General features: G+C 65.8%; 3 protein-coding genes across 5 annotated transcripts; 2 read left to right on the forward strand and 1 right to left on the reverse strand.

The window, feature by feature from the left end:
- Positions 1-3,566: 3,566 nt before the first annotated feature.
- On the reverse strand, positions 3,567-6,592 carry ARL13A (ADP ribosylation factor like GTPase 13A). The gene is made up of 7 exons (XM_062585038.1): positions 6,534-6,592; positions 5,539-5,609; positions 5,124-5,373; positions 4,832-4,937; positions 4,635-4,752; positions 3,961-4,062; positions 3,567-3,643 (listed from the first exon to the last, which is right to left on the reverse strand). The coding sequence occupies exons 1-7, from the start codon at positions 6,590-6,592 to the stop codon at positions 3,567-3,569; spliced, it is 783 nt and encodes a 260-aa protein (XP_062441022.1).
- Positions 6,593-11,813: 5,221 nt separating this feature from the next.
- Positions 11,814-18,011, forward strand: XKRX (XK related X-linked). Its single transcript, XM_062584535.1, has 3 exons — positions 11,814-12,124; positions 14,626-14,885; positions 16,056-18,011. Exons 1-3 carry the CDS (start codon positions 11,829-11,831, stop codon positions 16,799-16,801), a joined length of 1,302 nt encoding a protein of 433 aa, XP_062440519.1. The 5' UTR covers positions 11,814-11,828; the 3' UTR covers positions 16,802-18,011.
- Positions 18,012-18,105: 94 nt separating this feature from the next.
- Positions 18,106-24,283, forward strand: NOX1 (NADPH oxidase 1). Of its 3 annotated transcripts, none has more exons than XM_062584532.1 (13): positions 18,106-18,853; positions 18,947-19,042; positions 19,393-19,503; positions 20,706-20,790; positions 20,921-21,063; positions 21,139-21,320; positions 21,606-21,738; positions 21,897-21,989; positions 22,176-22,411; positions 22,491-22,653; positions 22,845-22,991; positions 23,210-23,334; positions 23,662-24,283. In XM_062584532.1, exons 3-13 carry the CDS (start codon positions 19,444-19,446, stop codon positions 23,786-23,788), a joined length of 1,494 nt encoding a protein of 497 aa, XP_062440516.1. In that variant the 5' UTR covers positions 18,106-18,853; positions 18,947-19,042; positions 19,393-19,443; the 3' UTR covers positions 23,789-24,283. The 3 variants fall into 3 exon arrangements, with proteins under 3 accessions (XP_062440516.1, XP_062440518.1, XP_062440517.1); XM_062584534.1 differs by having other exon boundaries at positions 21,139-21,263; XM_062584533.1 differs by lacking the exons at positions 18,106-18,853; positions 18,947-19,042 and having other exon boundaries at positions 19,385-19,503.
- Positions 24,284-24,640: the final 357 nt, after the last annotated feature.

Here is a 24,640-nt window from a genome sequence, read left to right on the forward strand (position 1 = left end):
CCCCCGAGCCCAGAGCGTGTCAGAGCCTGCAGAGCAGCGTCCCGGCCGCGCTCGCAGGCCGCCCGGGCGCTCCGATCCGCGCAGCCGGCTGGACCGCCGCCCGCTACTGCGTGCTGACGTTCCTCATCTCAGCATTTTGAATGATCTCATGGAAACAGGCTCTGCCATAACGTGCTCATCCAGAAGAAGAAGAAGGAAAAAAAAAAAAAAAAAAAAGCTTTTCTCAGCATTTCCGTATTTTGACTGGGCTGGAAGCTGCCCAAACAGCGTGCTGACGCCCAGCCCAAATCACAGCTCAGAGGGCAGGAACTTGAAGCGTGAGAAAGTTGGTATAACAATCAGCTTCTCAAGGTCTAAAAGCTTCCGCTTTGGACCTTTATCAACACGATGCATCCATTCCTAGGCTCGAATCCACTACCCCGGCTCAGTATCTCTATATCTGTAGATATCTGTACGTGTATCTATACACACAGACTGCAGCTGGCTTTCAGCATTCGTATTCTGACTGACTATATAACCTCAGAAAAAAAGCGTACACCACCACTATGATTTTTTAGCACATTCGTGGCATCTTTAGCTGTATTCAAAGGCATCTTGAAGCCAGCTTAAAACAGCAGGGCAGGCACTGCCAAGGAGAAGGAAAGTACTACCATAGCCACCGCAGGACACAGATTTTTTATCAAAAAAAATTGATTGAGGGCGCCTGCCCTCGCCGCACGCTTCTCCCGGCTTTTCCAAGGCAGAACTGGTGCCCTTTGGGTTCGGCTCAAGTCCTACCACCATTCGGCAGAACGTGCTTGATGGGGAGGGCTGGGTAAGGCTTACTGGCTTAGCAGAGGCACCAGTAGCGTTCGGTGCTTGGGCAGAAACCTTTTCCTTAGAGCAGCTGCTTTCCACACCCTACGGGAGCAGACCACCCTGTTACCTGGTGGCATCTTTAACTAATCATCTCATTCGCTTTATCTAGTAGGTCATTGGTCAAAGTGGCCCTCAAGATCATACGTTTCTGAGGCGTTCCTGACTTTGAGATAGACCATTTTTTAACATAAAGGTCTCTGAAAAAATAACAGCCATATCCTCAAATGGCATAAATCAGGATTGTGTCCTGGTTTGTGGCAGAGATTAACTGCTCTGCAGCCAGAGAAGCACGGGAATAAAGGGGTTTGATTTTGAAATATGCTTGAATTGACTATTGCCACTACTCACTTAAGATCATTATGTTATGGAAAAGTGTAAGTATTATATATAAAACAGGTTTCTTACAGTTGGAATAGAAAGTCTCATTCAGCTGCCCAGTATAGCCAGCCTTGCCTGTTTTGCCTTCAGGTTTTTTCCCACCAGCTAACTTCTCTGGCTTTACGTATTACACATGGCACTATGAGAGGACTTTATCTGAAAAAAGCCTGCAAGCCTATCTTCACGTAGGAAAAACAAACAAATGGGAGACCAACCATGCCTATGAATTTGTTTGCTAGAAATTCTGCATGAACCTGGCCACCTAAGGACCTGCTTGAGCTTGGTCCTCGCCTGCACAGCCGGGGCTGCAGAGACAGGCCCCGGATCAGGCCATGCGAGCCGTGCGGTTTGTTCCTTCTGCTCAACCGGCAGCGTCAACACGCGAGAAGGAGCACCAGTTGCAAGGAGCATGGGAGAGCACCAGAGGGAGCTGGCTCCTGGCCTGCACGCGCCCAACGCCTCCAAACTCGTCCAGGTGCCACTCCAGGCTGAGACAGCACAGACACGACTTCACTGCCGCTCCCTTCACACTGCACTCTTCTCAGGTCCTGGCTGTAGGTGAGGATTTGGCCTCATCCCAGACCCGGTGGGCATGCGAGAAGAGACTAGTAGAGCGGATAATCCCATAGCATCCATCTGCTGCTTGCTTTTATAACACTAATGTTTCTACCCTGTGGCAGTGTGGACATCGGTGACATCTATGGAGAGCATTAACTTGGCCCCGGCTTTCAGTTTAGCAACGGAGAAAACGTGAAGGGTAGCTCGCCTGCTCCGAAAGGCGTCGTTCAGCTTCCCCACGGGCAGCAAGCGGCTCGGCTCCCGCGGCGCGGCCACGCTGCAGCGCGCGCCAGAGCCGACACACGGTGGCGGGGACGTGGCAGCCGCGAGGCCGGCTGCTCTGCCCGGGGCAGTGCCGAGGCCGGGGGCTCGCAGCGGCCCGCCCGGCGGCGAGCGCTGGCCGCTGCAGCCCCGCGGCAGCCTCGCGCCCCCCCGCCGCGGCTGCCCCTGCCCGGCAGCACCGCTTCCCGTGGGAGAGGCGGCTCCGCTGCCCGCTCAGAGCTGCAGCACCTGCGGGGAGCCCCCCCAGGCCAGGAAAAAAGAGTTTGCCACAGACTGCTGTATTTATATCCCGGCATTATTTTGTTGATCTTGTTATTTATAATGACTCCCTACAGTCAGTGACTGGTACAGCTGACAGGTAGACAAAACTCTGCAGCAGACTAGCAAGACAGAGCGGTAGGAGTTTCTCTCCCCCATCTATTTCAGCCAGACGCAGGGAGGGGAGCCTGGCTCCCCAAAGTCCTCAGATTTTTCCCCCGCTGGCCTGTAATCAGTAACCCGAAAGGACACGCATCGCGTATGGGCTGTAGCACAGCGCAGACGTCAGCACAGTCTCCCCTCTCACACCCGGCCCGAGCCCGAGTAACCACGCTGGAGCGCACGGTGCAGGCTGTCAGGCACACGGGGAGATGTTGCATTAGCTGTAAAGTCACTGCTGTCTCTCCTGGGGAGGTGGCAGGGCCCTCTGGGGAGGAGCCTCCGGCAGCCTCTGCCACCAGCTGCCTCCAAATCAACCAATGGGGGAGAAAAAAATATCTGCCCGCCAAATCTCCATCAGTGATGTACCAGGACGTGTAGACACTGCCGTCCTCCACTGTGCGAGAAGACTCCTGACACGGCCACGGTGGACGTGGTCAAGGGTCAAGTGAAGCTCTTCCAGACACCATCAGCAGCTTCCTTTCCAGCCTCATTAGTAGGAAAAAATACTCACCTTGCAGCAGACGGGGACTGAACGAGCAGCCAGGGAAGCCCTGGCCCCATGAAGTCCGCCCTGCTTGGCCATACATTGATTTAAGCCAGGTTGTACCAGGCAGGGGCTTTTGTCCTGGGATGTTTGCTCTGATCTTCCTCTCTACTGCAGCCTCAGTCAGGTTCAGACCAAGGCTTATGGAGAACATTAACATGGGGTGGGAGAAGTGGCCGGCTGTTGTTTCTTTTTCAGAAGAGTGCGCAGCCAGGCTGCTGGAGGAGCTTTTTACAAAGGGAGTTTTCAGCTCACTCCTGCAAATCTCCTATTTTGATGTCACGCAGAAGACACTGCTGGTGTTCATGCTCCAGGACCCATCTTCCAGGATGGCCAGCCCCAGGCAAGCACCCCAAAACCCTGCACCAGCAGCAGGTCCCACCACTGCTGTGACACAGGCTGGTATCTCCTCAGGACCTGCGTGCTCTGGGACCGCCTGCCCTGAGGGACCAGGAGCTTTGGCTGTGGAGATCTAGTGCCCCAACAGTGCACCCCAAGGTGGGCGGCACCAAGCCCGGGGCTCCGCTCAGGGGGCGATGGCAGCCGGCTGCTTCCTCTGCTCCTGCCTCATCTTCAGAGCCAGCATCACCCGTCGGTACAGGTCTGCAGAGAGGAAGGGAGAGGATCGGATGCTCCAGTGTCACGGCCAAGCTCCGACCCCCTGTAGCCCTACAGGGCCAACCCTGGCAGCCTGCGCTGAGCGAGGGGCGCGAGGACACCTCCCACCTGCCACACCACCCACCCTCGCCTGCCCCCAGCACAGCGCCTGCCCCGAGCACCCTTCGCCCCTGCGTCAAGGGGCACCCCGCACCGGGTGCTGCCGCCAGCACAGCTACGGGCTCCGGCGCGGCTCGTGCCCCACTGCAAGCGAGCCGGACCCCTCGGGTGCTCTCTTCAGCAAAACCCGTCCTGGGAAATACCAAAAGTGCTTGAGACCGCCTCACACTGCTGCTCCAGGGCAGACTCCTGTGACTTGACTTTATTTCTGGTCTTCTTCCTCTTCTTCTTCTTCGCGCCCTGCCCTGGAGGAGGAGAAGCAGAGGTCAGGCATGGCATTTGGGCAAGGACACCGTTGTCACCAAACCAGCTGGGAGGACGGATGCTCGCGGGAGCGGAGTCCTCCGTCACCTCTGCGCATCGGCCCCTGCGCGACCTCCGAGGGCCCCCGTGCTCCCGCCGGGCTCCTGCTGCTCCCCGCCGGCACCTTCCGCCGACCTGCAAGCACAGCCGGGGCGCCGGCGAGGACGGGCCGCCGCGGCCCCCGGCGCCGGTCGGCGAGCAGCGCCGCGGCCCCGGCCCCCGCCGGCCGCGGGGCCCCGAGCCGGCCGCCCCCCGCCCGCGCCCCGCTCACCTGCGGCCGCCGGGGCCGCCTGCCCGGCCCTGCTGGCGGGCGGCAGCCCGGCTCGGCCGTCGCCCGCTCCGGCGGGGCCCTCCGGCTCCGAGCCCTTCCTCCTCGCCTTCCTCTTCCTCCTGCGGGCGCCCCGGGCGCTCTCCCGCGGCGAGAGGCAGAGCGGGGCTCCGCGGCGCGGCGGCGCGGCCGTGCCGGCGCCGGGGGCCGGGCGGGCGGCCGGGCCGGGCCGCGGCGCCCCGGGGCCGGGCTGCCGGACGCGGGCGCTCAGGGCCTCGTAGTCGGCGTCCGCGGCCCGCAGCAGCCAGCGCAGCCCCGGCAGGGCGCCGCGGCTCGGGCCCCGCGCGGCGGCCGCGCACGGCTCCTGGGGGCAGGCGGGGGGCCGGCGTCAGGGCGGAGGCCGGCGGCGCAGCGCCCCGCGGCCACCGGCCCCCCGCGCTCACCACGCGGCACGGCGACTCGTTGGCGTTGGCCAGCTGCTCCAGCGAGAGGCGCTCGATGAGCTCGCAGGGCAGCAGCGCGTCCGCCGCGTCCTGCTTGTTGGCCAGCCTGGGGGCGGCCGGCGGCGGGCGTCAGGCGGGTGCCGCCGCCCCACCGCCGCCCCACCGCCGCGCAGAGCAGGGCTGCCTCCCCAAAACGGCCCAGCCCTGCTCCCCACATCTCCACACCTTCGTCGGTGTGGTCCCCACCAGCACGCCTCGCCCCACGGAGCGCAGCCGGGGCCCTCGGCCTTACAGCAAGAGGGGCTTCCCGGAGACGTTGGGATGGCTCAGGACGCGGGCCAAGACTTTCCTGGCCTCCTCCACGCGCGCCAGGTCGCTGGCGTCCAGGACGAAGAGCAGCCCGTGGGCAGTGCCGTAGTGGTTGCGCCAGGCGCCGCGAGACCGCTGCCCCCCGGGCAGGTCCACCAGCGTCACCTCAAACCGGTCCACCCGGAGCTGGGTCTGGCTGGGCTTCGCCGCGGGCAGCGCCTCGCCGGCCAGCGCTGCAGGAGGCGAGATGGTGGAGACCTGGGCACCGACCCGTGGCCCTGCTCTGATTTAACAGAGCGCCCTGGGCACGGCCAGCCCGCAGGAGCCTCACCCCTGCCCGGGTCCGCAGAAGGCCCTAAAGCCACTGCCTCCAGCTGCAGCTGGCCCCTGCTCCTCACCTCTCTGGAGGTCCATGACCAGGGTGGTTTTGCCCGCGTTGTCCAGGCCCACGACAAGGAGGGTCACCTTCCTGGGGAAGGAGAACGACCTGGTGAGCCTGCACCCCGGGGAGGGGTGACGCAGCTGTCAGCAAGCTTCCCAGGGCAGAGACTTCTCCCCAGACCACACGAGATTTAGCAGCAATATGCACAGGCCAGGAAGATTGTTCCTTGTACGTGTATCGGTTAACGAGGGCTCTTATCGTTGCTGCATGTTAGTGAATTCTGGCTATGCCCCGAGTGAGACCACAAGGAAGTTTTCCAAGCTTCTGCCTGGACCCAAGAGGTTTTAGTGCTGCTAAACCCCCACATTCGGTCTCCAGCAACCTGTGCCATACACACATCGTTTTCCCTTCGGCTTGCAAGGCAGCAGAGCTAGTTTTGTTTCCAGCATCTTTTCTCCCTTAGAGGTGTGCACCGGCCTGCCTGCGTGGCACGGCTCCGCCTCTCATATTGCAATCCAGTGCTGCTGTTGCAAAGGGAAGACGTAAACTCACTTATCGCCTCTACCACACCCGGCAGTTCCTGCCCGGTGCGGGTTTAATGCTTTCCCACAAAGTACACTTTCAAAAGCAAATTAAACCTGCTCTCGGGACACACGGCAACACTCTGGGTGTTTCAGGTTTTCCCCTCGGCTTTCCCAGGGCGCAAGCTGGAGACGCGAGGGCACTGGGGCTGCCCCGGTTCCTGGGGACGTCGCTCCTGGGGCTGGGCACGCGAGCCCCCCGCACGGCCGGGGGGCCCCGCGACCGCCCCGGAGCCATCCCGCGGCGCCCGGGCTGCAGCGCTGCTCCCGCACGGCTAATCCCCGCCGGCCCCTGAATCTCCACCCTGGCCGAGGACGGGGCCTTGCTGTCCCCTCCGTCCTTGGCGCGCGCAGGACGGCAGGGGACGAAGCCCCCGCGGAGGGGCCGAGCTGCCCCACGCCCCGTCCCGCCCCGACGCCGCGGGCGTACCTGACGGGCTCCCGCACGGCCTGCAGCCGGGACCAGCAGTGCGAGAAGAGGTGGAACATGCTGCGCAGCCCCGCGCTCTCCCCGGCGCCTCCGAGACGGGCGGGCTGGCGCGGCCCCGCTCGCGGCTGCTCCCCGCGAAAGCCCGCGGGCTCGGCCCGGCGGCGGGACCCCCGCCGGCAGCCCCCCTCGCCCTGCCGGAGCGCAGCTCAGCCTCTCCTGCCCGCTCGCTCCTGCCAGCCGGCCCCTGCCCACTTCGCCTCCTTCGCGCAGCAGCTGCTTCAATCCGATCCGGATTTACGTTACTCCCCGCAGCCTCCTTAATCCCGGTGGGGCCGGGCCTTGGGGAAGCCGAGCGCCGCGGGGCTGACGGCCGCGCTGGCCGCCGGGCAGCGGCGCGGCGTTGCCCGGCAGGCTGCACCGCCCCGCCGTGCCCTCGCTGGCTTAGACGATTGCGGAGGGGACATCTCCTGACAGGCCACGTGGCCTTCCCAGCGGGATTAGCGTCTGCTGTGAGGAACAGCTTCCCCGACTGCCCGTCGGCTCTGATCCCCGACAGCAGCCTCCCCCGCGGGATTTGCTCCCGCGCACCGTTCCCCTCGCCCGCGGAGAGCCCTGCTCGCTGCTAGCGTTTCACGCTCTCGCAGGGCGCCCGCTGAGCAGCAAGCGTCCCACGACGCGCAGAGCAGGAATAAAGATCATTTTTCATGGACGGAGCAGGCACGCCGTTAATCATTAACGGAGGAAGTCTCCGCACCGACGCGGCGGCTGGATGCAACAAGCCGCAACCTTTGGGGTGGGTGGTCGCTTGCAGCTGCTCCGCGGCGTGCACGCTGCCACCTCCCGCGCGCCTGCTCCTGGCCTCCTTCTGCACGGACGCAGCTCGGGCCAGTGCCGGGGCCGTCCGGACCCCCTTCCCGCAAACCCCCTTCCTTGCGCGCTGGAGCAGCCGCGTCCCTTTCTATGTGCGTGGCCTTGAAAACCGCCCCAGACCTGTGCAAACCTCGCGCTCGGCTCTCCAAAAGCGGCAGCGGGGCCCAGCCCTGGTCGATGGGCAGTTTGCTCCCGGCGCGGCTGCGGCGGCTCCGGTTACGCAGCCAGGCGCCTGGCCGCGCGCCCGGGCGCGCTCGCCCCGCCAGCTCGGGTTGCAGAGGGAGCGGTGGGGCTCGGCCACGCTCTGCGCCCAGCTGCCGGCCTGGCCGCGGCCGGCGGCCCCGGGGGACGGCGGGGGCCGCCTGCGGAGCCCCTCGGCTCGGGAGCCGGCCCAGGTTTCCTTGGTGGCTGTCGCCAGGTGAGAAACCCAAAGGCAGGATTTATCATCTTGGTGGAGCAGGAAGATGCGGCTCGTTTGGGCCGTCGAGGGGCTCTGCCCCCGGCCCCTTCCGCCCGCCGCGGAGCCGGGCATGCGGCGGGATCCCGGGCAGCGCGGAGAGGCGCAGCCGGACAAGGCTGCCAGCCGCCCCCTTCCCGTGCCGCGGCTTCCCCGACCCCGCGCCGGAGCTGGGCGGTGGCAGCCGGGGCGAGCGGCAAGACCCGCGGGGGCGGCCCGGGCGGCACTGAGCGGAGCTGGCGGGGGCTGCCCGCGGGGGCGGCCGCGCTCCGGTGGGGCGGGCGGCCGTCGAGCCGGCGCAGCCCTCGGCCGGCCGCAGGGCCCGCGCGGGAGCTCCTGGGGCGCGCGCGGAGAGGCCGGCGGGGCTCCCGGGAGCGCGGCGCCGGCCGGGCGAGGGGAGGCGCGGTGCTCCGACGGAGGGGCCGCGCCGGCTGTCGGCGGCGTCGTGCGGCCGCGGCAGCCCGGCGCCGTGAGCCCGGGCGGCAGGTTTGCAAATTACCGCTTCGTCCCTTTAAATCCCCGCGCGGCCCCGGCGGCTAGCGATAAACCGGATAACAGGGGCTTTAAATCCCCGGAGCTCATTACGCGCGGCCTGGCACGGCGTGCCCGCAGGCGCCGGAGAGCCGCGGGCTGCCGAGGAGCCGGGTGCGGGGGCCGGCGTGCGGCGTGGTGGGAGGGGGAGCAGGCCTGGCGCGCAGCGCGGCGCGCACCCCGGCCGCCCGCCCGCCTTCGCCAGGCGGCTCTATTTTGGGCGAAGGAGGCAGCTTTTCTGGACCGCTTCTGCCCCGCGGGCGGGCTGCGCGGCGCCCGCCGGCCCCGCAGCCAGCGCGGAAGCGGTGAGACGTCGGCCTTCGGGCGCCGCGTGCCGCCGGTGCCTAGCGAACCCGCGGCTCCAGGACCTGCAGGCTCGCTGCTCCCCCCCCCCCCCCCGCTTTCCTTGCTGGGTTTCGCGGGGCGCTTCCCAGGAAGGAGCACCCGCAGCGCCCCGGTGCCCCTTCTGCTGCGAAACGCCCCGGGAGCGGGAGGGACGCTCGCACCGGCGGGACCAGCCCGATCGGTTAATTAAAAATACTTCAACTCCTCCCGCCTGGTTTACTGGTGCAGTGTCACCCGCTGCCCCGGCTGGAACTGCAGCCGAAGAGGCCGGGGCCTCCGGCGGCGGGCGCTGCCGGGAGCTGTAAATCCACCCAAAGGAGGCGCCTCCATTTTCTCGTCACAGCGTTTCCGCGGTGAGGCCGCGGGGAGACGCGCCGTGCCCGAGCCGTGCCGCGGCCCGCGGCCTCCCCCCCCCCTCGCCGCCACGATCCAGTTGCAGCACGAGTGCACAAGGAAAATGAGCAATAGAAGCAGTCGCACGAACGTGCAAAGCAAACGGAAAAAATATTTCTCCCGAGCAGAAGCTTTGCCACAGGCTGATGGGCAGAGGGAAAAAAAAAAAGTTATTTAGAGTGAAATGCAAAATCCAAACACCATAAGCTGTGAAGCACAGTCAGTTGCTAAGCTATTTCCAAAGTAAGTAACAAGCTCATCCGCAGGGAGATTCCTGGTCGGAAAGGGCAGTGGGGGGCGGGGAAGCGTGGCCGCGCCGGCACCGCGGCTGGCTGCTGCCCCGTGCACGGCTATATTTGGGCTCGGCACGGCGGCGAGCGCTGCTGGAGCGCTGCCTCCGGCGGGGCGAGAGGCCGGCTCCCGGCGCAGGCGGGCAGGCGGCTCCGGCGCTCCCCGAGGGCCCCCCAAGGGGCTCGCAAAGGGCTTTTCTGCGCGCAGTCCGGGGTTAGGAAAATCGCGCGGTCCGGCTGCTCTGCAGCCTTTCCGGAGGGCAGCGAGCTGCGGGTCCCGCGCGGCGGCAGGACCCGGGGCTGGGGCTCGGGGCAGAGCCGCGGGGGCAGTGCCGCCCGGCTCGCTTCGCCCCTCTGCGCCCCAGCTCGGCAGCCCCGGGCCCCGCGCGGCGCCGCCGCGGCCGGGCTGCTCTCGGACGGCACCCGGGGACGCGCCGCTGCCTGGCGTGCTGCCTGGCGTGCTGCTGGCCGCGCCGGGCGGCGGGCAGGCGGGGGTAGGCTCGAGGCGTGACTCACGGCGTGGACCGGAGCCCATCGCTCTACCTCGCCGCACTGGGCTCGGAAGCTGGGATAACTGGTCTGGGGAAGCGCGGCGGGGTGTCGTCTGCCTGTTCCTCTGAGCAGTGTCGGGACTTGTGCGCACAGGGCTGCGACACTTCTTAAACAACTGCACTTAAAATATTTCAGCATGGAACGAGGGAAGCCAAATTAAAGACGCGATGACTCCGGGAATTGCTCGGCTGAGGCTTGGTGGCCTGCCAGACGCTTGGCTGCTTTTAATTCGTGTAAATGGAAGATGCACAAGCGGTACGAATTGCAGGTTGCTCTCGCTGCTGACAGAGGCGTGGGGGCAGTGGGGCGCGCCGCACCGCGCGCCCCGCCGGCTGCACGCCGGACGCCCTGTGCACCGGACGCCCTGCGCGTGGGGCTAGCCGCGGCGGTCACTCCCGAGCGGCCCCGGGCTCGCAGCTGTGGCGCCCGGCGGTGGGACGTGCCGGAGCTGGGCGAGAGCGGCCACGGCGGGCTCCCGGGACGGACGCTGTGCCCCTCGCGCTCTGCCCTGCTGGGCTTTCCAAAACCAGCTTGGAAACCCGTGTCTGTCGCAGCAGAGCCGAGGGATCACGTGTGAGCAGCCCTGCGCCTCAGGTCGGGCCGGTCCTGGCCAGCTCACCGCGTTTGTGGCCTCCTGAAGCAGCTGCGTTGCTGGAGGAAAAGGTGCTGAGCAGGGGAGCAGCACCGGGGCCCGCGGGAGCGGGTGCCGCGGCGCCCTCGCTGCGTCCCCGAGGTCTCGGCGGCTGCATTCCCGGCTCTGCCACCGAGGAGCTGAGCGCCCGCAGCACCGCTCCGGGCCCCGCGGCATGGGCACAGCCGCTGCGCCCAGGCTGTGGAGGGAACGGGCAGGCAGAGCGCGCCGGGGCCGACGGCTCGCGCGCGGGGCCAGGGTGGCTGCCGGAGCTGCCGCAGGGCCGGGGGCGCGCGGGGGGCTGGGGAGAACGGAGCATCCCCAGAGCTGCCTTGGAGACGGAGGTGCGAAGCCCCCGCACGTCCTTCCCAGGGCCGGCGCCTGGACCTGGGGGCTGCAGCCGTGCGGGCAGCTGGCGAAAGCCACAAGCTCTGGGTGGGGGCATGGCATGCCACCATCCCCCCCCCCCAGTGGGATCCCAGTGTCCCCAGGGCTGCCCAACACCTCTCCCACAGGGTCCCCAATGTGGCACAGCTCGGGATGTGGGCCTGGCTAGGGGCTGCCCAGGCCACAGTGCCAAGGCATGGTGGCGGGGGGGCGAGGGGGCACCCAAAAGGCTAGAGGTGCATGGGGAGGGCTGGACATGGCTGAGGGGGTCCCAAGGCAGGGACTCAGCACAGCGGGGGGGGGGGGGGGTGCTGTCCTGAGCAGACTGGTGGGTTCGCCAGCATGGCAGGGGTACCCTAGGACCGGGAGGTCTTGCTGTGGGGTGATCCTGTGCTGGAGGGTCCAGGGTCGGAGCAGAGGTCCTGTGGTGGGGGGGTCCAAACCCCGGTGGAGACCCCGAGCCGGAGGGTGCCGGACCGAGAGAGGGGTCCTGGGGCGGAGGGGGGGGAGGATGTCCCCGCCGGGGGATCGCAGGGCAGAGGGAGGTCCCGAGCCCGGTGGGGTGCCCCGGCCGGCCCCATCCCCCGCCGACGGGGCGGGCCCGGGAGCGCCGTCGGTGCGGCCCGCCCCCGCCAGGCTCGGCTCGGCTCGGCTCGGCGCGGCGCGGCGCCGCCCGCCCCCGCCAGGCTCGGCTCGGCTCGGCACGGCTCGGCGCGGCTCGGGCGCTCCGCACCGCTCCGCTCCGCAGCGCGCGGTTCTCTTCTCGCTGCAGCCCGGGATGGCGCCGCGGCAGGGCTGAGCGGGCCGGGCCGGGCCGAGCCGGGCCGGGCCGGGCCGCGATGGACGGCCCGAGCGGGGGCTGCCCGCCCGCCGCCGCCGCCCCGTCGCGGCTGAAGCCGCCGCTGAGCATCGTCTTCTCGACGGCGCTGTTCTGCGGGGAGGGCGCCGCGGCCGCGGCCCTCTGCTTCTCCTACGGCCACTCCGACGACCGCTTCTGGCTGGCGCTCACCGTCTTCTTCGTGCTATGCCCCTCCGTGCTGGTGCAGCTCACCCTCATCTTCGTGCACCGCGACCTCAGCCGCGACCGCCCCCTCGTCCTGCTCATGCACCTGCTCCAGCTCGGGCCGCTCATCAGGTGAGCTCGGCTCGGCTCGGCTCGGCTCGGCGCGGGGGCTGCGGGGACCCTGGCATGGCATGGCCCGAGGGGGGTGCGGGGAACCTGGCACGGCACAGCACGGCACTGGGACCCCTGGCATGGCACAGCCTGGCACGGCATGGGGTGGTGTAGGGAGCTCTGGCGTGGCATGGCTGGGGGTTGCAGGAACCTGGCACGGCACAGCACGGCATGGGGGCCCCCTGCATGGCACAGCCCGGCACGGCACGGGGGATGTAGGGACCCCCGGCATGGCACGGCCAGGGGATGTGGGAACCTGGCACGGCACAGCATGGCGCGGGGGTCCCCTGCATGGCACAGCCTGGCATGGCACAGGAGGTGTGGGGACTCCGATACGGCACGGCACGAGGGCTGCGGGGACCCCCGGCAGCTGGGGGTGGCCGGGGGGTGGGGGTGCTCCAGGGGGGCTGAAAACTCCAGGGCAGAGCAGGGAACGGGGGGGGGGGGGGTTGAGGGGGGGCCTGTGGGGCCTCGCCCCACCCCGTGGGGGCTGGGAAGGGCCAAGCACCCAGGGCGCCTGGGGATCATCCCTGCAGCAGCCCTGCTGTTCCCAGAATAGCTCCCGCTGGCCCCCGGTTCCTCTCCTCCCCTGGGCCCCGGCAGAGGCAAGCCCTGCGGGTGGCTCCTGCTCCCGGTCCCCGTCCCACAGCAGCTTTTCCCGGGCCACGCTCCCCCAGAAAGGTGCGTGAGCCCTGCCGGAGGGGACAGCAGCCCCTCGCCTGCCCCGTCCCTCCCGCTGCGCACGCGCCCCCCGGGCCATGGGCACGGCCCCCCAAGCCTGTTGCAGCCAAGCTGCTAGGAAGGTTCTTCACGTCGTTGCTACTGGCAGTCGGCACTTCCCCTTCTCTTTGGGTTTTGCCACCTCCTTTAGGAGATGATGATATGAAAGCTGGCAGCACAAATCTCAGCTGGGGAGGTTCGAGGGTGGCCATGAGCTGGGGACCTGCCACCGGCAAAAGCTCCCAGGGGGCGGAGACGAGCAGGTTATGGGTGGCGGAGGAGAAGAGCCTGGCGCAGGAGCGGGGCCAGCGCCAGGACGCAGCCGGGGAGAGGAGGCCGAGGGGGCGGACGTTGCACAAGCCGGGGTGATGCTGCGCTCTCACTCCTCGGGAATGCCGAGGTGCCTCCCTGGAGGCCCGAGGGCTCCCGAGGCGTCATTAGCTCGGCCGGTTCCTCCCGGTGCAACAGCGGGGACGGGAGAGCCGCGCTGGGGCCCGGAGCCGGCACCCGCGGCGAGTGGGTTCGCGGGCGGCACGGCAGATCACGTCCCTGCCGCGCAGCCGGGGTGCGGAGCGGCGGTCCCCGCGGGGCCCTTCCCCACCGCGGCGAGGGAGAGCCCCGGCAGCCACCCCGGAGGCTCGGGGTGCTGCAAAGGGCAGCAAGCGGCACGCCAGCAAAGCCGCCCGGCGCGCGGCCGCTCGCCGGAGGCATCCTGAGCAGCGCGGGGGAGCAGCCTTGGTCGGATCCCCCGGCTGAAAATAGAGCCCAGCCTGCTGAGAAATTTTGGCAAGGCATCGTAAGGCAGCTCTGATTGCCCTTGAAATCAGCCCTTTGGGGTGAAACCATCTTCCCGTTAGAGTCTGCAATAAACCGTGTGCACTGGCTGGTCTGGGGAGAGAACTCATCCAAAAACCTCATTCCATTTGGGCCTGAAACAGAGCAACTTCTGTTGTCCTAATGACTGCTCATAAATAATTATCTGCTGTTGGTCCTAGAGCCAGCGAGTTTTGGAGCAGAAGCCAAGCCTGTCAAAGATTAGCTGCCTTCTGCTAATCGCTTCTGGTACAGGCACACGCGCCTGCAGGAGCCGGAAAGGCTGCGAAGCTCGGGGAGGCTCTAGCAGCCTCTCGGAGGGGAGGAGGCAGAGCCGCGCGGAAAAAGCAACCGAGCTTGAAGATCGCTTGCAGTGCCCTGTGCAGATGGGGCTCAGGAAGTCCTGTAACCACCAACCAGATAAGATACCGGCTTTCACCCGGCTCTGCGCTCGCTGCTGTCGGGCTCAGCCGAGAGGGAGCTGTAAAAGCCTCTTGCTCAACGGAAGGAGTTAAATACAATGCAGGAGAATTCTCCTGCCCCCCCTAGGGGACAGACTCCTTCCCTTGCGGAGGTCGGCTTCAGCTGCGTCCCCACCAACGAAGCCATAGGTTTCATGTCTAAGCTTGTCTTTCTCGCTGCTAGGTAGTTTTTGCCCCCGACTCACATTTTGCCCTGGGCGCCGGAGCGGAGGGGAGCCTGCTGCAGCCCAGGCGTATCCCTGCCCTGGCTCGAAATCCCGCGGGCTGGGGATTGCCTCGGCTGCTTGCATCGCGGCTGAAGAGCTGTGCCCAAATTCAGCCGGCCGCGTCCTGGCCGGAGCAGGCCCGGCTTCCCCCGGGCGGCAGGGGAAGAGCCCTCCGCGCCGGCGGCGATCGCCGGCACCCGGGCGCGAAGGCGGTGGCCTGAGGGCTGCTCCGTCCCCGCAGGTGCGTGGAGGCCCTGGTGGTGTACTGCTGGTCGGGGAAGGAGGAGGAACCCTACGTCACCATCACGCGCAAGAGGCGGCTGCGGAAAGGCTATGAGGTGGAGATGGAGCAGGAGGTGGGCCACTCGGCCCGCCGGCTGGCCACCCACCGCAACGCCTTCAAGCGCATGGCAGTCATCCAGGCCTTCCTGGGCTCCACGCCACAGCTCACGCTGCAGCTCTACATCAGCGTCCTTGAGAAGTACGTCCCACCTGCCCGAGGTAAGGGCTGGGCCCGCGGCGACGCGCAGGGCTGTTACCTGGTTTTACAGGCTACCTAAAGACTTGTGACTTCCCTTGTAAATCCTTCCACCATATCAATTTCTGCGCCTTCCTGATAGCTGGAGCTCCCAAACCCAACGCTGCTGCTCTTGCAGTTACTCACGACACAAGGAAGCCCGCTGGCCTCCATCGCTCCACTCGTGGTTATTTATGAGCTCAGGTCCTTGGTGTGGCCAAGCAAAGTGGTAACTTGGCTTGATACGCAAACAAACCTTGCACGCAGCTTTCTAATTTTAGTCTCTGATGAATAACTCGTCTTTGCTGAGCCTCACTCCCCTGCAGTCTTGGAAGCCCAAATATTTGGTAGTGTACAGAGTCCAGGACAGAAAGCAGGCTAGAAACCAAGATAAACCTTACAGCAGATGAGGAGAAAATGTGGATTCATATGTGCAGACGGCTGCACTGGGGGCCCTCCACTCCAGGCACTGTCCCCCATGCCTTGTAGTTGAGGATGTTGTACCCACTAGATGGTGAAAGTACTACAGATACGTGAAGGGCTCTAGAAACTCCATTTCCAGCATTCCCCAAATTCCCAGACACGGACGCTGCCCAGCACAAGTACAAGGTTTCCTCCAAGGTCTCCCTTGCAAGCCCTGGGGTAGGGGACAGGCTAGGGTGAAATGAGATCTCCCAGGTCCTTGTTCCTGGGAGCCATTCTCAGGCCCTGTACCTGCTGTCCTTGGCCGAGCTGTCTGGCCCCTTTCCCTCCGCAGCAAGGACCTAGCTCTGTGCTGGCAGGAGGCCAGTGTGGATGTGAACACGCACAAGAGCCCTTAGAAATCCTGCCCTTGGCTAAACGCAAGTGAGCATTGACGTTTCCTAGAAATAAACTTCGCTTTGCAGCCCCTAGAAATATGGTGGCTCTAGAGGTGCCCACAGGCCGCTCATATCATAGCACCGGCTGGAGCTGAAATGTGGGGCACGGGCTGAGGGGACGGCTCTTGGCCCCGGGCGGGGGCAGAGGGACGCAGGCGCGCGCGGGCCTCGCTGCCCAAGCCGTGCCCCGCTCACCCTCCGGCAGCGTGTCTTGCGCGGACCGTGTCAGCGCAGCAGGGGTCGGTGCCTGGTTCAAACACCAGGTCCCGATCCCCGCTCTCCCTCCCCCTGCAGCCGTCCTCATGGGGATCTGCCTGGTGTCCGTCACCTATGGGGCACTCATCTGCAATGTCCTGGCCATCCAGATCAAGTACGACGACTACAAGGTTCAGCTGCGGCCGCTGGCCTTCCTCTGCATCGTGCTGTGGCGCAGCCTGGAGATCTCCACCCGCGTGGCCGTCCTCGTGCTCTTCGGCACCGTCTTCAAGCACTGGGTCATCCCCATCGCCCTGGCCAACCTGCTGGTGGTCTTCTTCCTGCCCTGGGTGCAGTTCTGGCGCAGCGGCACGCGGCTGCCCGACAACATTGAGAAGAACTTCAGCCGGGTGGGCACGGTGGTGGTGCTCTGCGCCTTCACCCTCCTCTACGCCGGCATCAACATGTTCTGCTGGTCCGCCGTGCAGCTCAAGCTGGCCGACCGGGACCTCATCGACAAGTCGCAGAACTGGGGGCGCCTGGCCGTGTACTACATCGCCAGGCTGCTGGAGAACGCGGCCCTCGTCATCCTCTGGTACTTCTTCAAGACGGACGTCTACGAGAACGTCTGCACCCCGCTCCTCGTGGTGCAGCTGCTGCTCGGCTACTGCCTGGGCATCTACTTCATGCTCCTCTTCTTCCAGTACCTGCACCCGTGCCGCCAGCTCTTCCACCACAACGTCGCCGACTTCCTGCACTGCGTGTGCTGCCGGCGGCGCGCGCCGGGCCGGCCGCTGCCCCTCGAAGCTCCCTGCGAGCCCGGCGTGAGGCACAGCATCGTCTGAGCCGTGCCGCGGCGGGTGCCGCCCCGGGGACCCCCGCATGTGCCGCTTCCCCTGCCGGGGCGCGGGCCGGTCGCGGACGGCGCCGGGCGGCCCGGGGTGCTGGGCTGCGCGTGCCGTGGGGCCGTGCGAGCGGTGAAGACGCCTGGCCACGGCGCCGAGTCCACCCCTGGGGACGAGCGGACGCGCAGGGCAGCACCGCGGCGGGCGCGCTGGCCCCGAGCCCGGCTGGGACCCGTATGGCGGGGGCACCGGAGGGTGCTCAGCCCCAGAGGGTCAGCACTGCCGCAGCGAGGCCGGGGTGGTTACTCACCCTTGTAGGCTTTTTCCAGGAAAGGGAGGACGTCGAGGGCAGTGGGGAGGCTCGTGTGTGCGGAGCGGGACGGGCGCGTGACTCCCTCCCCGCACCTCCAGCCACCAGGAAGTTTCTACCTGAAAAAGGCCTGTTTTGTGCCAAAATGCTGCAATGGAAAAAAAAAGGGAGGGAAGGAGGAGGGAAGGAGGAGGGAAACCCACCCGCCTGGGGCACCCGTGCCCCAAGCATCTCACCCCCGCGCTGCGGCGCCGGAGGTGCCCGAGGCCGCGGAGGAGCCGTGTCCCCGCACCCGTCCCCTCGGGGCGGGGGCTGCCTGCGACCCTCCCGGCGTGGAGGGAGCGGGGCGCGGGGGGCCGCCCGGCCGAGAGGAGGAGGAAACGAGCTTGGCTGCAGGTGCGGGAAGCTGGGAGGGCCGCAGGTGCGGGGGAAGAGGCGCCGCCGCCTTCCTGGAGCGCGGCTGCGGGAACCGCTCGGCATTTCCTCAAAGGCTCCAGGGAAAGCCCCGGCAGCCGCCCGGGAGCCATAAAGGCGGCGGCGAGGAGCGCGGCGCTGCCAGCAGCATGGGGAACTGGCTGGTGAACCACTGGTTTTCAGCCGCCGTGATTGTGAGTGCCGCGGGGACGGGCGGGTGCAGCCGCGGGGGTCTGCGCGCGACTTCGGGGCAGCCGCGGCTGCGGCCCGGGGGCTCTCGGGGACGAGCCCCGGCTGACGCGCTCCGCCGGCTCTGCGCTTCGCGAGTCCACTGCCCGGCGCTCGCTGCGGGGAGGAACGAGGAGCTCTGCAGCCCTCGGCCGGGAGGGGGGAGCCCGGGAAGCCGGGGGGCAGGTTGGCCCCCGTGTTAAGGGAACCTGGATTAAAAGAAAATGCGGCTCCGTGTGTTCAGGCTGCTGGGCGAAACCTGCAATTACTCGTTGCTTGGCCGCGCCGTCGCAGTCGGGGCGCGTCTCCCGCGGAGTGGGGGGCTGCGCGACCGGCGTGCGTCCGCTTCCCAGGCGGGAGCGGGAGCGGGAGCGTCCCGCGACAGCCCCCGCCGGGGGGAGATCCCGTAGCCGAGGTGAAAGTCCGCCGCCGCCGCGCCGCAGCCCCGCTGGAGAAGCGGGGTGCGTCCGGCTGCGCACTGTGCCAGGAGCCGGAGCGCCCGCAGCGCGCGGGCACCTGCAAACGCCTGGGGAAACACGGATCTGCGGAAAACTGGCTTGTGGTTGTTTTTATTTTTTAAACGGCAATTTTTTAAAACCCAACCTCAGACAGACTGGCCTTAAATGCGCTGCAAAAAAGTACCAGCTGTTGGCAGTGGGGCGCTGTGCTGACCCCGAGCAGCACGGGCCAGGGGGCTGTTTCCGAGCCCCCTCCAGGCTCGGCCGTGCTCGTAAGGAAGCAGCGATCCGCTGCGGCACGGCCTGGCGGCGCCGGGGGGGTGAAGCGGCAAGGCTGGGAAAGCCACGACCCTGCAAAATTTCCTGCACCTGGATGCGTCCCCATTGCCAGCCCTGCTCCGGCTCTCGGTGCCTTTGCCTGGGACCCTCCCTCGAGCAATAACCTCGCTGCCGCCGCGGATGTTTTCGCTACCTTCCTTTCCTCATTCTTTCCATGCGGATGATGCTAGGTCGATGACAGTTATTTTGCAAGACTCTCACGCCCGTTCGCACCTTTGGCCTCGTGTCTCTGTGCCGCTGCGGCTCTTACCGTAAGGAAGCAGGAGGAGCCGCCTGTCCCGATGCCCTCCAGTGCTCCGCACGGTGCAGGATGAGGCCCTCAGCTGCGGGGGCCGGCTTGGTGCTGGGGTCCCTCGTGGGGCAGCGCGGGTGAAGGCCTTGGCTTTCCCTCTGCAGGCCGCCTGGCTGGGCATCAATGTCTTCCTCTTCACGTACTACTTTCTGTTCTTCGACCGCGACGGGCGGTACTTCTACACCAGGGAGATCCTCGGGGTAAGGCCCAGCACCGCGCCCGCCCAGCCCATCCTGCCCCAGCCCTGCATCGTGCCACCCAAGTCCCCATCCCGTCCCAGCATCACTTCATCCCAGTCCCAACCCGTCCCAGCATCGCTCCGCCCCGGTCCCAGCACGGTCCATCTCCTGCACCCCGTCCCACTCCAGCACCTTTCATTCCTAGCTCACAGCCCAGCCCCAACCAACCAGCGCTTGGCCCCAGTCCCCGTGCCAGCCCCAGCCGAGCCCCACGTTGCCCATGCTGGGGGCAGCCCTGTGGGGCAGCCAGGCGTAGGGCCATGCCGCAGCGCAGTGCTGCTCACCCCCTGCCTCTGCTCCACTCTCCCCAGTCGGCCTTGGCGTGGGCCCGGGCATCGGCCAAGTGCCTGAACTTCAACAGCATGCTGATCCTGCTGCCCGTCTGCCGCAACCTGCTCTCCTTCCTGCGGGGGACCTGCTCCGTGAGTGCCAGCACCGGCCGCGCGGGCAGCGTGACACAGAGTGCGGGCAGCAGGGCAGCGTGGGCAGTGTGGCACAGCAGTGCAGGCAGCGGGGCAGTGTGGGCAGCGTGGCACAGCAGCATGGGCAGTGCAGGCAGCGTGGGCAGCAGGGCAGCGTGGGCAGTGTGACATAGCAGTGCAGGTAGTGGGGCAGCGTGGGCAGCGTGGCATAGCAGCATGGGCAGTGCAGGCAGCGTGGGCAGCAGGGCAGCGTGGGCAGTGTGGCACAGCAGCATGGGCAGTGCAGGCAGCGTGGGCAGCAGGGCAGTGTGGCACAACAGTGCAGGCAGTGTGGGCAGCACAGGCAGCACAGTAGTGCAGGCAGTTTGGCACAGCAGCATGGGCAGTGCAGGCAGCACGGGCAGTGCAGGCAGAGTGGCACGGCAGCGGGGGCAGCGCAGGCAGCACGGTAGTGCAGGCAGCGTGGCACAGCAGTGCAGGCAGCACGGTAGTGCAGGCAGCGTGGCACGGCAGCGTGGGCAGCGCAGGCAGCACGGTAGTGCAGGCAGCGTGGCACAGCAGCGTGGGCAGTGCAGGCAGCACGGTAGTGCAGGCAGCGTGGGCAGCACAGGCAGCACGGTAGTGCAGGCAGCGTGGCACAGCAGCGTGGGCAGTGCAGGCAGCACAGTAGTGCAGGCAGCGTGGCACAGCAGCGTGGGCAGTGCAGGCAGCACGGTAGTGCAGGCAGCGTGGCACGGCAGCGTGGGCAGTGCAGGCAGCACGGTAGTGCAGGCAGCGTGGCACGGCAGCGGCGGCAGTGCAGGCAGCACGGTAGTGCAGGCAGCGTGGCACGGCAGCGGGGGCAGTGCAGGCAGCACGGTAGTGCAGGCAGTGTGGCACGGCTTCGTGGGCAGTGCAGGCAGCACGGTAGTGCAGGCAGTGTGGCACGGCTTCGTGGGCAGTGCAGGCAGCACAGTAGTGCAGGCAGCGTGGCACAGCAGCGTGGGCAGTGCAGGCAGCACGGTAGTGCAGGCAGCGTGGCACGGCAGCGTGGGCAGTGCAGGCAGCACGGTAGTGCAGGCAGCGTGGCACGGCAGCGTGGGCAGCGCAGGCAGCACGGTAGTGCAGGCAGCGTGGCACGGCAGCGGCGGCAGCGTGGCAGCGCGGGCAGCCCCGCCGCGCCAGGCTGCGGCCAGCTCTGACGCTCGCCGCCCTCCGCGCAGTGCTGCAGGCGCACGCTGAGGAAGCAGCTCGACCACAACCTGGCCTTCCACAAGCTGGTGGCCTACGCGCTGGCCCTGTTCACAGGTACGCGGCAGCGGCTGGCCCCCGGGGCCGGGCTGGGCGCCCGCTGCGCTGCGCCGGGGCACAGGCGCCGGGGCGCGGGGGCGTCCCCGCGGGCCGGGCGCGGTGACAGCCGCTGTCCCCCCCCCCCCAGCCGTGCACACCATCGCCCACCTCTTCAACCTGGAGCGCTACAACCGCAGCCAGCAGGCCACCGACGGCAGCCTCGCCGCCGCCGTCTCCAAGCTGCACCTGCGGGGCACCAAGTGGCTGAACCCCATCCACTCCAACCAGACGGTGAGCGCCGGCCCCCGGCCGCCCGCCCCCGCCGCCCGCGCCCCCGCCTCACCCCCTGCCTCTCCCTCCCCGCAGACCCCCGAGTACGTGGCCTTCACCACCATCCCGGGGCTGACGGGGATCATCATCACGCTGGCGCTCATCCTCATGGTCACGTCCTCCACCGAGTTCATCCGCAGGAGCTACTTCGAGGTCTTCTGGTACACGCACCACCTCTTCATCATCTACTTCGCCGGGCTCGTCATCCACGGCATCGCGTAAGGCTCCTCCCGCGCCCGCCCTGCGGAGCGGCTCACAGCAGCGCCCGCCGCCCCCAGGACCCGCACAGAGCTGCTGCGCGGGGCGGGACAGGCAGATGAGCACGGCCAACGCCATCAACACCAGTTTAGGAGGCTCGGGGTGGCCCTCTCTTCCCTGGCAGGCTGTGGGATCTCCGTAACCGGGGGTTTGCGGCCTCCGTTAGCCCAAGCCCTCACCAGCCCCATCCTGCCTCGCTCCCCGTGCCCTGGACGGCCCCCCGCTCACCCCCCGCCTCTCCGCAGCGGCCTGGTGCGCGGGCAGACGGAGGAGAGCATGGAGGAGGCGCCCCCCCAGCACTGCGCCCAGTACCTCACGGACGAGGACTGCGGGCACCACTGCTGCAAAGAGCCCGAGTTCGGGAGCATTCCCGCGGAGGTAGGGCCAGCGGTGGACCCCATGGCTGTCACCCGCGGGGAGCCAGGGAGAGGAGAAACTTTTCCCTGCATGCTCCCCTTAGTGGGAGTGCTTGGCCCGGGCTGCTCCAGCCTCCCTTCCCGGCATCTGCAGCCCTTTGCTCTCCTCTGTCCCCATAGTCCTGGAAGTGGGTTCTGGCCCCGGTTCTCCTCTACATCTTTGAGAGGATCCTTCGGATCTGGCGTGCACGGCAGAAGGTGGTTGTTACCAAGGTAGGCGATGCTGGAGCCTGCGTCTTCAGCTGGCTCTGTCCTTCGCAGCAACCAGCAGCAGAAGAGGGAAGATGTCTCTGCAGCTCCATGCTGGGTGGCTGCAGGGAGGTAGGCAGGGGCTGCTGCAAAAGCCCCAGCAGGGACGGGGCCAGGTCAGACACTGAGCCCCAGGTCTTGCCCTCCCAGGTGGTCATGCACCCCTCCAGAGTGCTGGAGCTGCAGATGCAGAAGAAGGGCTTCCACATGGAGGTGGGGCAGTACATTTTTGTCAACTGCCCCACTGTCTCTCTCCTGGAGTGGCACCCCTTCACCCTCACCTCAGCACCTGAAGAGGACTTCTTCTCCATCCACATCCGGGTGGCCGGGGACTGGACAGAGAGTGTCATTGACACCTTCCAGCAGCAGAAGCCAGAGATGCCCCGGTAGGTGGGGAGCCCCCAAAGTGACCATCCTGAGGATTCGGGGAAGCTGTACCTTTTACCCAGACCTTGTCTTGGCCAGGATCGAGGTGGACGGCCCTTTTGGCACTGCCAGCGAAGACGTGTTCCAGTATGAGGTGGCCATGCTGGTGGGAGCAGGCATCGGGGTCACCCCCTTTGCCTCCATCCTGAAGTCCATCTGGTACAAGTTCCAGCAGGCTGACCAGGCCCTCAAGACCAAGAAGGTAATGGGTGCTTCATGGGACCAGCTGGCCCTATAGCCACCCCTGTGCTGCAGCAGGTGCATCAGTCACTATCCCAAGGCCGTAGGTTTCTCCATACTCAGAGGCACTCAGCTGGGCATTGAATCCTTCCACCAACCCTGCTCTGCTCTGCCTGGAGTAATGCCTCTTTCCCTTGTGCGATTGCATCCCAGATCTACTTCTACTGGCTCTGCCGGGACACGGGGGCCTTTGCTTGGTTCAACGACCTGCTTGCCTCGCTGGAACAGAAGATGGCCGAGTCTGGCAAGGCAGACTTTCTCACCTACAGGCTCTTCCTCACCGGCTGGGACACCAGCATTGTGAGTCAGTTTGGGCACAAGAGCAATGGGGGACACAGCATGAGTTGGGGACTGAGATGGCAAGGAGACACTGGAAGAGCATGTTGACAGCTCACAGAGATATGCAGTCTGGGAATGGGCTTTGCCTCTCTCAAGTATCAATGGAAACTCCCTAACGATAAGGGACTTTTAATTAAGGTGAGCTGGGTGATGGTGAGCAGGGTCCTAATTCTCCCCAGGCCAACAACGCAGCGCTCAACTTTGACACCGCTACAGACGCAGTGACTGGCCTGAGGCACAAAACCATCTTTGGGCGGCCCATGTGGAACACCGAGTTTGCAGCCGTGGCCAGTGCCCACCCCAGGTGAGAGCTGGGACGCAGAGGTGTAGGATGCCAGAGCTGGGACATCTCCCCACCCAGAGCGGTGCACCTCACTGGCCATATCTGCCACCCCTCACCACAGGAGTGGGCAAGCACAGACTTTTGGGAGGGGATGTGCACCCTCCCTGCAGATCGTAGGGTTTAATCCCTTTTTTCCCTGAGCGGTGGACAAACTTCTTTGCTACACACATTCATCCTTTCTCCCTGCAGGCTGCAGCAAGGGCAGCCAATGCACCAGAGGTGAGAAGCCTCGCAGCGAGGGAGCACACCTCCTCCTCCCTAGAGCTAACAGCCCCTCACTGTTTGCAGGTCGGTGGTTGGTGTGTTCTTGTGTGGGCCAGAGGCCTTAGCAAAGAGCTTGCAGAAGTCTTGCCACCAGCACTCCAGCCTGGACCCCAGGAAGGTCCAGTTCTACTTCAACAAGGAAAATTTCTAAGGAGGATCCATCCTGTGACCATGGCTTGCGGAGGACAACCAGCTGGTCTTTGCATGCCCTTTCAGACTGAGTCAGGCTGGCCAGGGCTAAGCACATCAGCTGTAGAGCACTTGCATCAAACCCAGGCAAGACACAGCAAGACATTCCTTCTCCATGAGAAACCCTAGGCTCAAAGACTGTTGCCTTCTTGACTCAGTCTACAAAGAGACCTTGTGAGAGGAAGTGGCCCAGAGCTCAGCACAGTCCTCCATGAAGAGAACCAGAGCAAGCATCATGATGCTGTGTTATTGTGGTAATACCAAGGCTTGGAGCAGCTGTAACCAGCTGGAGCACCCAGCAGGCTGGGCAGAACTGCAGGACAGCGGGATGGAACGGGAGCTGGACCTGCTGAGCAGTCACCGGGGATCAAACATGCTGCTCTTTGTGTTTAAAGTTCTTTGCATAAGAGGTTAAATTAAACTTTCTGCCCTCTGCAATAAAAGCTGAAGGTGGTGACCAAGTCTATGAAGGTACAAAGGGAGCCCATTTTTTGCCCCCTTACTGGGGGCTGCAACAGCCAGGCTGGCTTTGCCATGAACCAGCCCTTAGCAGAGAAGTGTGAAGTGTGGCTGGCTGCCTGCCAGCCCCCTCTTTGTGCAGGAGCTAACACCCAGCCAAGCCTGCGCCGTCTGCCAGGCACAAACCAGGGCACAGAGCAGTTAGGATCGACATTAAATGTGGCAAAGGCAACAAATTACAAATTCTGCTCAGACGTATTCAGGGAAGAGGAGGAAAACATGCTCCCAGGGCAGACAGGTGCTGTAAGTGATACAGCAATTCGATACAGAGCCCTTCCCAGCCCATTCACCAGGG

The sequence above is a fragment of the Rhea pennata genome, chromosome 11 (assembly GCF_028389875.1).
Source record: "Rhea pennata isolate bPtePen1 chromosome 11, bPtePen1.pri, whole genome shotgun sequence".
Lineage (NCBI taxonomy): Eukaryota > Metazoa > Chordata > Aves > Rheiformes > Rheidae > Rhea > Rhea pennata.

Bases quoted from the DNA above. Each gene is read 5' to 3' on its own strand.
- ARL13A (XM_062585038.1), bottom strand. From the start codon at position 6,592: ATGTTCCACCTCTTCTCGCACTGCTGGTCCCGGCTGCAGGCCGTGCGG. The intron at 5,610-6,533 runs GTACGCCCGCGG...CTCCTTCCCCAG, and splicing joins GCCGTGCGGGAGCCCGTCAG to GAAGGTGACCCTCCTTGTCG. The intron at 4,063-4,634 runs GCCCCGGGGCGC...CTCCTCCTCCAG, and splicing joins CGCCCGCGTCCGGCAGCCCG to GGCAGGGCGCGAAGAAGAAG.
- XKRX (XM_062584535.1), top strand. From the start codon at position 11,829: ATGGACGGCCCGAGCGGGGGCTGCCCGCCCGCCGCCGCCGCCCCGTCG. The intron at 12,125-14,625 runs GTGAGCTCGGCT...CCGTCCCCGCAG, and splicing joins CAGCTCGGGCCGCTCATCAG to GTGCGTGGAGGCCCTGGTGG. The intron at 14,886-16,055 runs GTAAGGGCTGGG...CTCCCCCTGCAG, and splicing joins GTACGTCCCACCTGCCCGAG to CCGTCCTCATGGGGATCTGC.
- NOX1 (XM_062584532.1), top strand. From the start codon at position 19,444: ATGCTGATCCTGCTGCCCGTCTGCCGCAACCTGCTCTCCTTCCTGCGG. The intron at 20,791-20,920 runs GTACGCGGCAGC...CCCCCCCCCCAG, and splicing joins CGCGCTGGCCCTGTTCACAG to CCGTGCACACCATCGCCCAC. The intron at 22,992-23,209 runs GTGAGTCAGTTT...AATTCTCCCCAG, and splicing joins CCGGCTGGGACACCAGCATT to GCCAACAACGCAGCGCTCAA.